Source organism: Pelodiscus sinensis, chromosome 4 (genome assembly GCF_049634645.1).
Source record: "Pelodiscus sinensis isolate JC-2024 chromosome 4, ASM4963464v1, whole genome shotgun sequence".
Classification (NCBI taxonomy): domain Eukaryota; kingdom Metazoa; phylum Chordata; order Testudines; family Trionychidae; genus Pelodiscus; species Pelodiscus sinensis.
Window position 1 is genome coordinate 132,529,010 of NC_134714.1, and position 14,293 is coordinate 132,543,302.

At 44.7% G+C, this 14,293-nt stretch overlaps 2 protein-coding genes across 2 annotated transcripts; both read right to left on the reverse strand.

Moving 5' to 3' along the window:
* Positions 1 to 2,237: 2,237 nt before the first annotated feature.
* Positions 2,238 to 3,176, reverse strand: LOC102461708 (olfactory receptor 8U9-like). The gene has a single exon (XM_014570576.2). The coding sequence runs from the start codon at positions 3,174 to 3,176 to the stop codon at positions 2,238 to 2,240; it is 939 nt and encodes a 312-aa protein (XP_014426062.2).
* Positions 3,177 to 9,792: 6,616 nt separating this feature from the next.
* On the reverse strand, positions 9,793 to 10,731 carry LOC106731572 (olfactory receptor 8U3-like). Its single transcript, XM_014570577.2, has one exon. It carries the CDS (start codon positions 10,729 to 10,731, stop codon positions 9,793 to 9,795), a length of 939 nt encoding a protein of 312 aa, XP_014426063.2.
* Positions 10,732 to 14,293: the final 3,562 nt, after the last annotated feature.

Consider the following 14,293-nt stretch of genomic DNA (forward strand, 5'->3'; position numbering starts at 1 on the left):
CACTACCGCTGAGTTCTGTCGACATAACGTCGACAGAACTCAGCAGTTTTGTCGACGCTGGTAAACCTCATTTTACGAGGCATAACACCTTCTGTCGACAGAGTTTCTGTCGACAGAAGGTGTTATTGAATGGAAACTGTCCTTTGCGTCCAGACTACCATGTCGACAAAAGCAGCTTGCTTTGTCGACAGAACTCAATGTAGTCTGGACGCGCTTTGTCGACAGAAGTTTTGTCGACAGTATCTGTCGACAGAAGCCTGTAGTCTAGACGTACCTTTACAGTGCAGTGACCATTACACAAATGTGTCTAGAAATGGGAGAATTTCATTTGGACGTAATAATTTAGTGTAAAAACAATGAAACATTCGTTCACGTTAAATTATTCCCAAAAGCTTACACATTCTCCTGATAGTTTTGTCCCAAAATCGTGTGTGTGTCTCCGGGGAAGGATATAAATGCCAGTCGCAAGGAACTAATGGTGCACCTTCCCTTTGTAATTGTTTGGCAAATAATTAGGGTTTTCAACTGTGAGGTGGCACATCCAGGTTTAATCCCCTGTCTGTCCAATGCTAGGCACAGATGTGCACTTGGGATTCCTGCCTTTCCAGTAAGAATCCCAGCCACGAAGCAATGAGTTATTCCAGTCCTGTGTCTCCTACATAACTTCTCTGATCACTGGATTACTGTCTATAAGGGAAGCAGCAGCATTACTGCCTCGTCCACTCCATCCATTTTGTCTGTCTAGTCCTTCTTTGTCTTCACTTCCATGCTGAACTATACTCAGAAAGGAATCAAAATTTTGGTCCATGATTTAAATTTGCCAAACATTTTGGTAATACGGTAATTCCTCATTTAACACGTGCCCACTTAACTCGTTTTCGCAATAGCACGATTTTTTTTTAGGGAACATTTGTTGAATTACACGACCATCCCTGGAATAACACGATTTCCCCAGCTGGCCCATTGCTGGCGGCTGCGCGGGGCTTCCCCGTCCTCCCTGCAAAGCGGCGGAGGGTTCGCCGCTCACCGCGCCGTTCCCCACTGACTCCCCCTCACCAGAAGCCTTGCCCCGTCTCCACCACCTCCACTTGCAGGCCCCCCCCCCCCCACTGGACTCAGTGCAGGTCCCGGCAGACCCATCACAGGGGCATACTCCCAACCCAATCCGCCTCCCCTCACCATCCCTTCCCTTCCCCAGAGCCATCTCCCCTCCCTGCTGTAACCCAGTCCCCTTTCTCCCCCAACCTAATGTCCCGATCCCAACAGAGACCACAGCTTGAAATGCAACCCCCACCTTTTCCATTATTTTCAATGGGAAAATTGACCCCGCATAACATGTTTTCACTTAACACGATCATTTTCTGAAGCAGATCTAGAGTGTTAAATGAGGAAATACTGTATTCAGACTTGGATCAAGACGGGCTGAAGTTTTTCTACGCACCTGTGATCTCAGAAATCAGCTGTTGGCCCAACTCTGTCCATTTCATACTCCTAGAATCCCTGCTGTATCAATCTTTCCAAAAGATCTAAGCTCCTGAACCTCTAATGATTCAGTTGATCAACACCGACTCGATGATAAGACATTATCTTTCTGCTTAATGTACATTGTAGAGGAAACTCACACTATCGGTACTATCTTGGATTGAGTTCAGGACAGCGGCTGCAAACACACACACACCGCGATCTCGCTTGAAAAATATCACCCTTGCTGTGATTTGTTTTGTTGTCCCCTTCACTTATATTAAAAATCGTTGTGATTGAAATCTCCTTTCCCTACATAATGCATGGACACAAACGAGGTGACAATCTCTACCACAGCCCCACAGCTCACAGAAAGGGCTGCAGAGTAGAAAGAGCAGGTGCCAAACTGCCCTCGGTTCAGAATAGAAATCACCCACTTCACACTTGTGACTACATAATGAAGCCAACCCCTCACGAAGAAGAGGGAGACAGATTTCATGCTCTTCTTTCCCAATAGAAACACGTCCATGCTTTCAAAGCACGTCACATGTATGTTTACACACATGTGAAACAGGAGCTACCTTGAATTTTGCTGGGGCAACAGCCTCATGATGTCTTATCTCAGCGGGGGCTTGCAGGCACTTTTGGAATACGAACAAACAAATAATAATATCAATGTAGTAATGAACAATGCTACCATGGGCTCTACAAAGTGACATTCAAATGGCCTGGGAATTGAATCCACTCCCCATTGCTAGGTACTGAGTTAACAAGATTCAGGAACGGGTTAGGAGTTTATTCCTCACGTTGTTCAAGGCGCGCTTCACCTCCGTGTTCCTGAGGCTGTAGATCAGGGGATTCAACAAGGGGATCACCAGCGTGTAGAACACCGAGGCTATTTTGTCGGTGTCCATAGAATAGCTGGAGGTGGGTCGGAAATACATAAAGAGGAGGGTGCCATGAAACATGACCACCGCCGTCAAGTGGCAAGTGCAGGTGGAGAAGGCTTTGCGCCGGCCCTCGGCAGAGCGGATCCGCAGGAGGGTGAAGAAGATACAGACGTAGGAGAGGAGGACGGTCACAACGCTGCTCACTACAATGTAGCACATGGAGGCAAACAACACAATCTCACTGAGGCGGGTGTCAGAGCAGGAGAGCGCCAGCAATGGGGGCATGTCACAGCAGAAATGATTGATGATGATGGAATGGCAGAATGACAGCCGGAATGTAAAATACATGAGTATCATTGCATCCAGTAGCCCCACAGCACAGACTCCAGCCACCAGCTGGTTACAGCGCTGCCGGGACATGGTGATCATATAGAGCAGGGGTTTAGAAATGGCCACATAACGGTCGTACGCCATCACAGCCAACAAGAGACACTCAATATCTTGAAAAAAAATGACAAAATACATTTGCACAGCACAGGCAGCATGAGAAATGCTTTTCCTCTCGGCTAAGAAATCCAGCAGCATCTTGGGGGAAATTACTGTGGAATAGCAGAAATCACAGAAAGACAAATTACCGAGGAAAAAGTACATGGGGGTGTGGAGTCGGGGATCAATCATGATTAATAAGATCATCCCCCCATTACCTACCAGGGTGACAACATAAATCAGTAGGAACAACACAAACAGGGGGACCTGCAGCTCCGGGCGATCTGTCAGTCCTGAGAGAATGAACTCAGTCGCCTCCGAGTGATTTCCCTCTTCCATCTCCTCTGAGCCGAGATCAGGCAGCTACAGTGAGGTGAGCAGGTGGCTGAAGAAAGAAACTTATCCCTTCTCTGTACCAAAGTAAGTGAAGAGAAATGAAGATGAGTTTCTTAATGGGCACCAGTACCAGCTCAAGCAAGGGCTTGGTCCAGAGAACCAGGTGTCCACAGGTGGCCATTCCAGGTGTTCCATACAATGCAGACACTGTACAAAACCAAGGACATACAGGTTAATTACACCCTACACTCAAACTGTCCTTTTCATGAATCCAAGCAGCAGATGGTGACTCGTGACTCTGCTGTGAAAGAATCGGGGTGAAAACCATCTGTCTGACAAGAGTACAGAAGGGGGGAGTGTAAACAAGCGGGAAACTCTCTTCCCTTTTGAGGCAAGGTGCGCTCTGTGGCTCAGCATGCAGGTTTGGAATAACTCTTTCTTACTGTGCTCATTAAGCTTTCCAGCATCTGCTACATTAGTCTGTATAAAAACCTAATAAAGGGCTCTGGCTTCAGCGACTATGTAATTTCCTGTGTTTTCCAACCAAATCACTCATTCTGTTGGCTCCCTGGGTATGAGCTTGGGGGAGGTTTTAGTGCGGGAGGTCTAGAGTTGTGTACCTGCCGGTCTCCATGGTGTCTGTACGTGAGTATGGCCGTGATGCAGGACAACAGCATGTACCTGCTGAGAAGAGGGAGATGTGGTGGGGTTTCCCTATTGACAGAAACTGCCGGTTTGGAGAATTTGGGAAGTTTTATACTGAGATTTGTGATCCATGGGACATGCTCCAGGAAACAATAGGGAATACCTGAGCGCAAAGAGACATTTCATTAATGAGCTCAGAGAACCAAAGACACCTTTGGTGTACATCCTACGCTTGGGATTAATTTGGCGCACTCTTTTCTCCCCTGCTATTAAATGATGCAAGTTCTATCCGAGATACAGAGTTTAGGGATACATTTCATCCTTCTGTGTTTAGTTTGAGCTGGTATTGAGTAGAGCTATTTCACTTTGTGTGTGGGGTACCTCTCCAAATGTCTCCCTAAGTAATTTCCCAGCATCGGTCTAGAAAGCTTTGACTAAATTCTTCTCTCAGTTACACTGGTATAACTCCAAGGAATACTAACGATGTCAGTAGAGTTAATCTGGATTCCCACTGCTGTATCTTAGCTCAGAATCACACCGACCCAAAACCTACCCATTGTAAAGAGTGTGAGAGCCCTGAATTTAAGAGTTGGGGTCTGCTTTCAAAACTACTACTCCCCAAATGGGAATTTTTGGGCAACTCTTGTAAACACCTTAGATGTCAGGCACTCTGTTCCCAGCTCTATGTCGAAATGTAAATTTCCCACTAATACCCTTCTTTCTGCCTAAGAAAGATCCCTTAACCAGGTGAGCTATCATTGATTTGATTGAACCCTGGCTGAGGCATCAATTTTTTTGTCTCTGAGGGTATGTCTACACTACAAATTAATTCGAACTAACAGCCATTAGTTCAAATTAACTTTAATAGGGGCTACACAGGCAAACCGCTAGTTTGAATTTAAATCAAACTAGCGGCGTGCTTAATTCGAATGAGGTAAACCTCATTCTCCGCACTAGGCACAGGAATGTGGCTGTCTAGGGCAGGATAGCTGCCAGCCTGGCCACCGAAGGCCACATGCAAACCTAGGAGCAGGTTTGCATGAAAATCAAGTTGGTCCAGTGAGACCCCCGACCCTGAGCTTAGAACATAAGAACATAAGAATGGCCATACTGGGTCAGACCGAAGGTCCATCTAGCCAACAGTGGCCAGTACCAGGTACCCCGGAGGGGATGGACCAAAGACAATGACCAAGCGATTTGTCTCGTGCCGTCCACCTCCAGCCTTCCACAAACAGAGGCCAGGGCCAGCATTCCTACCCCCTGGCTAATAGCACTCCATGGACCTAACCTCCATGAATTTATCTAACTTCTCTTTAAACTCAAATCCCGGGCTTCATTTGCAAGTGTGGTATGCCTACATTACCCTCCTAGTTCGAACTAGGAGGGTAGTGTAGACATACCCTTATAGTTCTAGCCTTCACAGTCTCCTGTGACAAGGAGTTCCACAGGTTGACTATGTGCTGTGTGAAGAAGAACTTTTGCTTATTAGTTTTAAACCTGCTGCCCATTAATTTCATTTGGTGTCCTCTAGTCCTTATATTATGGGAACTAATGAAGAACTTTTCTTTATTCACCCTCTCCACACCACTCATGATTTTATAGACCTCTATCATATCCCCCCTCGGTCTCCTCTTTTCTAAGCTGAAAAGTCCCAGTCTCTTTAGCCTCTCTTCATATGGGACCTGTTCCAAACCCCTAATCATTTTAGTTGCCCTTTTCTGAACCCTTTCCAAGGCCAAAATATGTTTTTTGAGGTGAGGAGACCACATCTGTACACAGTACTGAAGATATGGCGTTCCATAGTTTTATACTTCCCCTCCTCCTTTTTCCCCTGGCTTTCCCCTTCCCGCTCCCTCCTCCCAGGTTTCCCCCTCCCCTCTCGCACCCTCTCTGTTCCCCTCTCCCACCTCCTTTTCCCAGTCTCCCCGGAGGTTAATCTCCCCCCCAGTTTTGTTAAAGTTTCTATTTTTGAACACATGTGTCCTTTATTTTTTACATCAGAAAGGGGGGCTAGGGAGGGGTAAGTGGAAGGAGGAGAGGGAGGAATGGGGCACGAGCCCCTGATGGGGAGGACTGGGCTGGCTCTGCGGGCTCCTCAGGGTGGAAGCTCTCTTGCAGGGCCTCCTGGATCCTGACAGCCCCCTGACTGAACCCCCCGGATGGCAGCTTGTGGCAAGTGCAGCCGGGCTGATTGCCCACACTCGGCACATCACAGCACTTGGCCCTCAGGGTACTCCAAGATAGGACTGCTTTGCTGTCCCTCATCGAGTTAGACAAGCAAGCGGGGAACCCTGAGAACTGTCTGTCCAAGGTGGGGGTCAGGTCCCTTTAAGCACAGCCCTCGGCTAGCCTGAAGCAGCAGCTCCACACTCTGAGTCCTAACCTGATGCCCTGTTAGCACTGGTTCTGGCCAGCCTTAACTTCAGTTCAGGGGCCACTCAGGGTGTGTCTAGACTACATGCCTCCTTCGACGGAGGCATGTAGATTAGCCAGATCGGAAGAGGGAAATGAAGCCGCGATTAAAATAATCGCGGCTTCATTTAAATTTAAATGGCTGCCCCGATCTGCCGATCAGCTGTTTGTCGGCAGATCGGGGGAGTCTGGACGCGATGCCCCGACAAAGAAGCCTTTCTTCATCGACACAGGTAAACCTGGTTTCACGAGGCTTACCTGTGTCGATGAAGAAAGGCTTCTTTGTCGGGGCATCGCGTCCAGACTCCCCCGATCTGCCGACAAACAGCTGATCGGCAGATCGGGGCAGCCATTTAAATTTAAATGAAGCCGCGATTATTTTAATCGCGGCTTCATTTCCCTCTTCCGATCTGGCTAATCTACATGCCTCCGTCGAAGGAGGCATGTAGTCTAGACACACCCTCAGTGTGGACATGCTATTTCGAATTAGCAAAACACTAATTCGAATTAGTTTTTAGGTCTAGATACACTAATTCGAATTAGCTTAGTTCAAATTAACTAATTCGAATTAAGTTAGTTCGAATTAGTGCTGTAGTGTACACATACCCTGAGGAACTGCTTTGCCCCTACTTTTTAAAACTCACAGTGGCTCAGTAATGTTATACGGTAGAATCTTATCATTTGATATACAATGCTTCCCCGTACAATTACCATGACAATGATGATCAGCGGATTATGAGCATTATGTATAGAATGAGGGACTGTGTTGCTACTTTTACACATAGGTGTTACACCACTATCCCTTTACTGTCATGCGAAGGAAAGCTTTTTGTAATTTGAGGCTTAGTTCCCAGACCTCTTATGGAAACTTTGAGGAAGATATTTACTTTCTCTGTGTCTCAGCTCTTCACCAGTATAATGTAGACAATACCACACTAGCTAATGTGGAAGTTATGACAATCAATTCAATATACATTTTGAGGTGCTCAGAGTTAGCTCATTGAGGAGGCCTATACAGGGATCTATGAAATGTTATCCACCCTGTTATAAAACAGACAAGTATTATTGCTACCATTCAGAGATGGGCAAATAGAGGCAGAACAAATTTAAGACCCACATTTTCATACTCGTTCCATAGGCACGCTGAATTAGTGACTGCTTTTGAAAATGCTGCTTCCAGAAAGTTGTAATGAGATGAAGAGGCTACACATTGTACAGACTAGCAGGGTTTTTTTATATTTCAAATAATTCCTACATTCTTAAAGGAATAACTTTAATTTTTTCCTCATTGAATGAAGAAAAGACAAAGATGCTAAAAGAAATGGTCATTATATTTCATATTGTACTTATATTGAATTGAATTATACAGCAGCTCAGGAATGAAATACCTAACCACCTTTACTATAAATCATCAGCAATACTAGATCATCTTATCAATATATTGAAGTTTCCCATACTAGCTAAGATCACCATGTCTAAAAGTTTTGAGGGTCCAGTGGCACCTCCCATGGGAATTCTCCAATCCCTGGATTAAAGGTTACAAGAGACGCAACATCGTAACTGCCTCTTCCAGTCCCATCCATCTTGTCAGTCTCACCCTTCATTGCCATTTCCTTTAAGTTACACAGGAAGGAAAAGAAATGTCCCATTTCTGATTGTGCAAAATGTTTCCTTTAACCCCAATGAAGATTTCCATCAATGGTTCAATTTGCCAAAAGTTTAGGGCCTTTTAAGAGATGGATCAGTTTGAGATGAACATTTTCTGGGCCCCTATGAACTCAGAAAATAGGCTTTTAGCCTGAGGAGCAGGGATCGTGGGAATTGTACAGCTCATGAGACTGAGAGAGAGAAATGAACCAAGCTAGGCTATGTCTAGACTGCAAGCCTCTTTCGAAAGAAGCTTTTTCGAAAGTATCTTTCGAAAAAGCCTCTTTTGAAAAAGAGCGCCTAGACTACAACCAGTTCTTTCGAAAAAGCAAGCCACTTTTTCAAAAGAGAGCACCCAGGCAGTCCAGATGCTCTCTTTCAAAAAAGCACAGTGTGCATTACATAGCGCCTCTTTTTGAAAGAGCCTTTTAAATCTGCACTTGAAAGGGAATCCTATGAACTGTCATTCATGCTAAAATTCGACACTCTACGTGTCGATCTCAACAAAGACACTAACTATCTTACCCATTACAAAGATAGCTTCCCCAATTATCACCTCTAATACCATTAGCTCACAGACATTTACCTTCCTCTCCCCCTCCCGCATCCCCTTCTGTTCTGAAATGTGATTTGTCCTTTTCATATGTGTTCACTTTTTTTAATTGTATCCTTTGGTATATATGGTTGTGACTATTTTCTTCCACTATTTGATCTGAGGAAGTGGGTCTGGCCCACGAAAGCTCATCATCTAATAAACCATCTTGTTAGTCTTTAAAGTGCTACATAGTCCTGTATTTTGTTTAAAAAAAGGCGTTCTTCCCTGTAAAATGAGGTTTACCGCGGTCAAAAAACCCTCTGCATTCTTTCAATTGATTGGCGACAGAATGCGGTGGTAGTCTAGATGCAGGTAAAGATTTTTCGAAAAAACGCCACTTTTTTTCTAGACCAGTGTTTCTCAAACTTTTTTTTTTTTTGCTCATGGCCCCCTTCTGAGCCTCGTTTACCTCTGTGGCCCCCCTCATAACCACTGTTAGTTGAAAAAAAAGTACATAATTTACCGACTGTTCCGTTTTTTCCATATGGTGCCCTAGAGGTAGGGCGTGGCCCCTGGGCAGCCATATGGCCCACAGTTGAGAACCCGTGGTCTAGAGACACCCTCAGAGTCTATGAATCTTTCCAACTGAAGTAAAAGCAAGAACCCCAGTGAACTTGCTGATGATGGACAAACTGTTTGTCATGATTTATATTTTTAAAAAAAGAGAGAGAAAACTTCCCTTCTCTGTGCTAGTTTGGATTTAGTTGAGTGAGGACTGTCAAAGAGAAAGCAAAGACACAACAATTTGTCTTGGAAACGTTGCCCTTGCTCTTACTTCCTTTGTTGTCCCCTTAACTCAAAATAAAGCCCATTGTGACTGACATCTCCTTTCCCCTCCTAGTGCATGGAGAGAAGCCACGTGACAATCTCCACCATGACCTGATGGAGCACAAGAAGGGCTGCAGGATAGCAAGAGGATGTGCTGAACTTCCTGTGTTTCAGCCACGGTAATCACACACTTCATATTTGCAATAACATGATGAAACCAAACCAGCTACAAAAAAAGAGGGAGCTACATTTGATGCTGCCTTCTTCTTTCTCAATACAAACAACTCCATGCATCCAACCACATCACATATATACTTAGACATATCATCCAGGTGCCTCCTTGAATTTTGGTGGGGTAAGAGCCTAAGGAAGTCTTGATTTCGATTGGGGCCAGCAGGCCTTTTTGGTATACAAATAAATACATAAGAAGAACAACACACTAATGAGCACAACTGCTATGCACCCTGCAAAATGACATTACAATGGGTTCGGAATTGAATTGGCCTGGTTTTCCTCAACTTGTCACTAAATTAGAACTCAGTGAAAAAATATTCACAGCCGGCTTAGGAGTTTATTCCTTGCTTTGTTCAGGGCGTGTTTCACCTCCATGTTCCTCAGGCTGTAGATGAGGGGGTTCAACATGGGGATCACTGCTGTGTAAAACACTGAGGCAATTTTGTCCGTGTTCAAGGAATAGCTGGAGGTGGGACGTAAATATATGAAGAACAGAGTGCCATGGAATATAGCCACCGTGACCAAGTGGAAAGTGCAGGTGGAGAAGGCTTTGCGCCGGCCCTCGGCGGAGCGGATCTGCAAGATGCTGGAGATGATACAGATGTAGGAGAGGAGGATGATCACAAAGCTGCTCACTACAATGTAGCACATGGATGCAAACAGCACAACCTCACTGATGCCGGTGTCAGAGCAGGAGAGCGCCAGGACTGGGGGGATGTCGCAGCAGAAATAATTAAGGACATTTGAGCGGCAGAATGACAATCGGAATGTAAAACAAGTGAGTATCGATGCATCGACCACCCCAAGAGCATAGCACCCAGCCACCAGCTGGTTACAACGCCACCTGGACATGGTGACTGTATAGAGCAGCGGGTTACAGATGGCTGCATAACGGTCATACGCCATCACAGCCAGCAAGAGACACTCAGTATCTGAAAAAAAGACAAGGAGGTATATTTGCACAGCACAGGCAGTGTAGGAAATGCTTTTCCTCTCTGCTAAGAAATGCTGCAGCATCTTAGGGACAATTACTGTAGAATAGCAGAGATCGCAGAAAGACAAACTCCGGAGAAAAAAGTACATGGGGGTGTGAAGTCGGGGCTCAATCGTGATTAACAAGATCATCCCCCCGTTCCCTACGATGGTGACAATGTAAATCAGTAGGAACAACACAAACAGGGGGACCTGCAGTTCCGGACGATCTGTCAGTCCTGAGAGAATGAACTCAGCCACCACCGAGTGATTTCCCTCTTCCATCTCCTCTGAGGAAAGAGCAGGCAGCTACCGGGGCATGTTGATATGCTGGGCAATCTATTGCTCTGTGGTAATGAAGAAAATGAGGAGAGATCAGTTTCTTAATGGACATTGCTACCACATCAGATAAGAATTAAGTGCACAGAGCCAGATGCTCACAGCTGATCATTCCAGATGTGCCATACAATGCACACATTGTACACATAAAAGAACATGCAGGTTCATCACCCTCCCACAAAGAACACGCCTGTTCACTATTCCGAGCAGCAAACAGTAACTCATTTCACTGCCATGAGCGAATCAAGGCGAAACTATCTCAAACTGTAGAGATTATTGCTTACCTCATGAAGGGGTGAGAGTTAGCGAGTGTCAATATTTCTACCGTCTTTGGGCCAGGGGAGCTCTGTGGCTTGGCATGTCAGTTTGGGGTAAAGCTTTTGCTGTGCTAATTAAGCTTTTCTGGCATCCAAAAATGGCATTTACATTAATCTGTGTGCAAACCCAGAGACATGAAGCAATAAACCAGCTCGGTGACTAGGAAACTGCCGATTTTTCTCCACCAGCGAGGTGGGGCTGAGGTTTTTAGTGCTCGAGGTCTTGAAATCAAAACCTGCTGATCACTGTGGTCTATGTGTGTGTGTCTGTGGTGCAGGACAACAGAACATACCTTCTGAGGAGAGACATGAGGTGGCGTTTCCCTAGCGACAGACTCTGCCAGGTTGGAGAATTCAGGAGGTTTTATATTGAGATTTGTGATCTATGGGACGTGATCTCATAATCTACTGGGAAATTTATGCTCAGAGAGAAACAACATCTAATTAGTGTGCTCAGTGAGTTGAAGAGTAGCTCATGCTTTGGGGATTAATTTGGCCCACTCTTTTCTCCTGTGTTATTAAATAATGCACTTTCCTCACAGATATGGAATTTGAGGTTAGGTTAATTTCATCCTGCTGTTTTTAGTTCAAGCTGGGTTCTGAGAAGAACTGATCAAAAAAGAGTTGATTTTGTTCGTTGTTGGTGGATACCAAAAGCTTGTGACTGAAAACTTGATATTACAATGGAGAATTACTACGGGGTCCCTCAGATATCGCATAGCACCAATTCTTCCATCACCAAATGCTAGCCCACTGCTCCAGCTTCTAGAACATGGGAAACAAAAATGTTCTCTCTTGTATTTTCCATCCATGAGCAAAGTGAGTTTTGTCTTGTGCCCACAAAACAGATATTAGACAGGATCACAAAGAAAAAACAGTTTCTTGCCATTTCAACCAGAAAGGACATTGTCTCAACGACATGATTACCTGCATCCTGCTTCAAAGTCCTTTTAAGACTATACTTGAAAGAGAATCCGCTGAACTGTCATTCATGCTTAAATTCGACACTTTACACCTAAGCTTAAACAAAGACATTAATTATCTTACCCATTACAAAGATAGCTTCCGCAATTATCATCTCTAATATCATTAACTCACAGACATTTACCTTTCCCCCCATCCTCCTCCTGTTTTGAAATTTGATTTGTCCTTTTCATATGTGTTCATTTTTTTTAATTGTATCCTTTGGTATATATGGTTGTGACAATTTTCTTCCACTATTTGATCTGAGGTAGTAGGTCTGGCCCACAAAAGCTCATCACCTAATAACCCATCTTGTTAGTCTTTAAAATGCTACATAGTCCTGTTTTTTGTTTCAGCGACACCAGACTAACACGGCTACATTTCTATCAATATTGAGGGTGTGTGTGTTTATTCTGATTTGTTCCACCATGGCACCCAAGTTAAGGATTATCTTGTATATATTTTGTAAAATGTTATAGAAGAAAGAAGACTAACATAAGAGATAATTAACAGGGAGTGTGACTTTAAATGTTTTTTGATCTGAGGTCAAATAGCCATCTTCCTCTGTAGTCATTTTCCTCTGTTTATAGCCCTCACCTGTAGCAAAAATGTATATTTTAGTATTGGTTATAAGACTATAAGTGTGATGTGTAATGATTTCATGCATAATGGCTTGCTTATAAGGTCTGTATTCTTCTATTTCTTTCTGTCTTTCATGATTAGATAATGTTTACTGCAGCATTACAAATTCATTTAGAATCATAGAATCATAGGGCTGGAAGAGACCTACGGAGGTCATCAGATCCAGCCCCCTCCCCTAGGCAGGACCAATCCCAACTAAATCAACCCAACCAGAGCTTTGTCAAGCCAAGACTTAAAAACCTCTAGGGATGGAGACTCCACCACCTCCCTAGGTAACCCATTCCAGTACTTCACCACCTGCCTAGGGAAATAGTTTTTCCTAATATCCAACCTAGTCCTCCCCCACTGTAACTCCCCCATTACTCCTTGTTCTGCCATCCGTCACTACTGAGAACAGCCTTTCTCCGTCCTCTTTAGAACCTCCCTTCAGATTGTACCCCTTGGCTACGTCTAGATTTGCATGATTTTCCTCAAATGCCTTTAACTGAAAAGTTTTTCCGGTAAAAGCATTTGCAGAAAAGAGCGTTTAGATTTTCCGCAAAAGCATTTTTTGTGGAAAAGCGTCCGTGCCAATCTAGACGCGGTTTTGCGCAAGAAAGCCCCGATCGCCATTTTCGCCATTGGGGCTTTTTTGCGCAAAACGGTTTTTAGCTGTCTACATTGGCCCTCTTGTGCAAAAACTTTTCCAGAAAAGGGCTTTTGCCCGAACGGGAACGTCAAAGCATTTGCGCAAGAAGCACTGATTTCGGACTGTAGAACGTCAGTGCTTTTGCACAAAATCAAGCGGCCAGTGTAGACAGTTGGCAAGTTTTTGCACAAAAGCGCTTGTTTTTGCGGAAATACTTGCCAGTCTAGACGCAGCCATCGTCTGCATCACAAATTAAGTTGTGTCTTCTAGTAACTATTGATCTTGTCTGAAACTCTGTACAGTTGTGTGGTGTGAGTGGAGGAGTTGTGTAAGTGGGAAAGCCATCACAGATGCCCAGAGGAATCAAGAAAAAGTGGAAACTCTGAAGATAATGAGGAAACAGCCATTGCGTCTTGAGGCTGAATTGAATTAGCAGCACTGATGAACCCTGGAGACAGGCAGAGACCCCCCCCCCCAAGAGTGAGAGACAATGATGGGCAGTCGGACAATCACCATCAAAGGACAAATCTGGAGAACACAGATTAACGCCTTCTAAGGATGGATGATTGCAGCATGACACTACAAAACCCATAGACTCCCATGGGAACTTACATGTAAAAGAAGGGGGGCTCTTGCCATAGTACTCTGGGTTCAGTTCTGCTAGCTAAGCCTCAGAGGAGTATCAGAGCAACCCCGACTCCTCGCTCAGGCAGTCTTGTCTGGCCAGTAAGAATTATTTGAGCCACCATGGCCTGGTAACCATGCACCGTGTGCAGGACCTGTGTGTGTGTATGTGGGTTTGTCTTTATAAAGCATATGCTAACTGCTTCTCTACTGTATTCTCAATAAATATTGTACTTTTCCCATGAAAAAGATCTGGATTGTATTGCCTTTTCCCATGAAAAAGATCCGGCGTGCTTCTTATAAGCATAACACTCCCACCAAGCTGTACTGGATG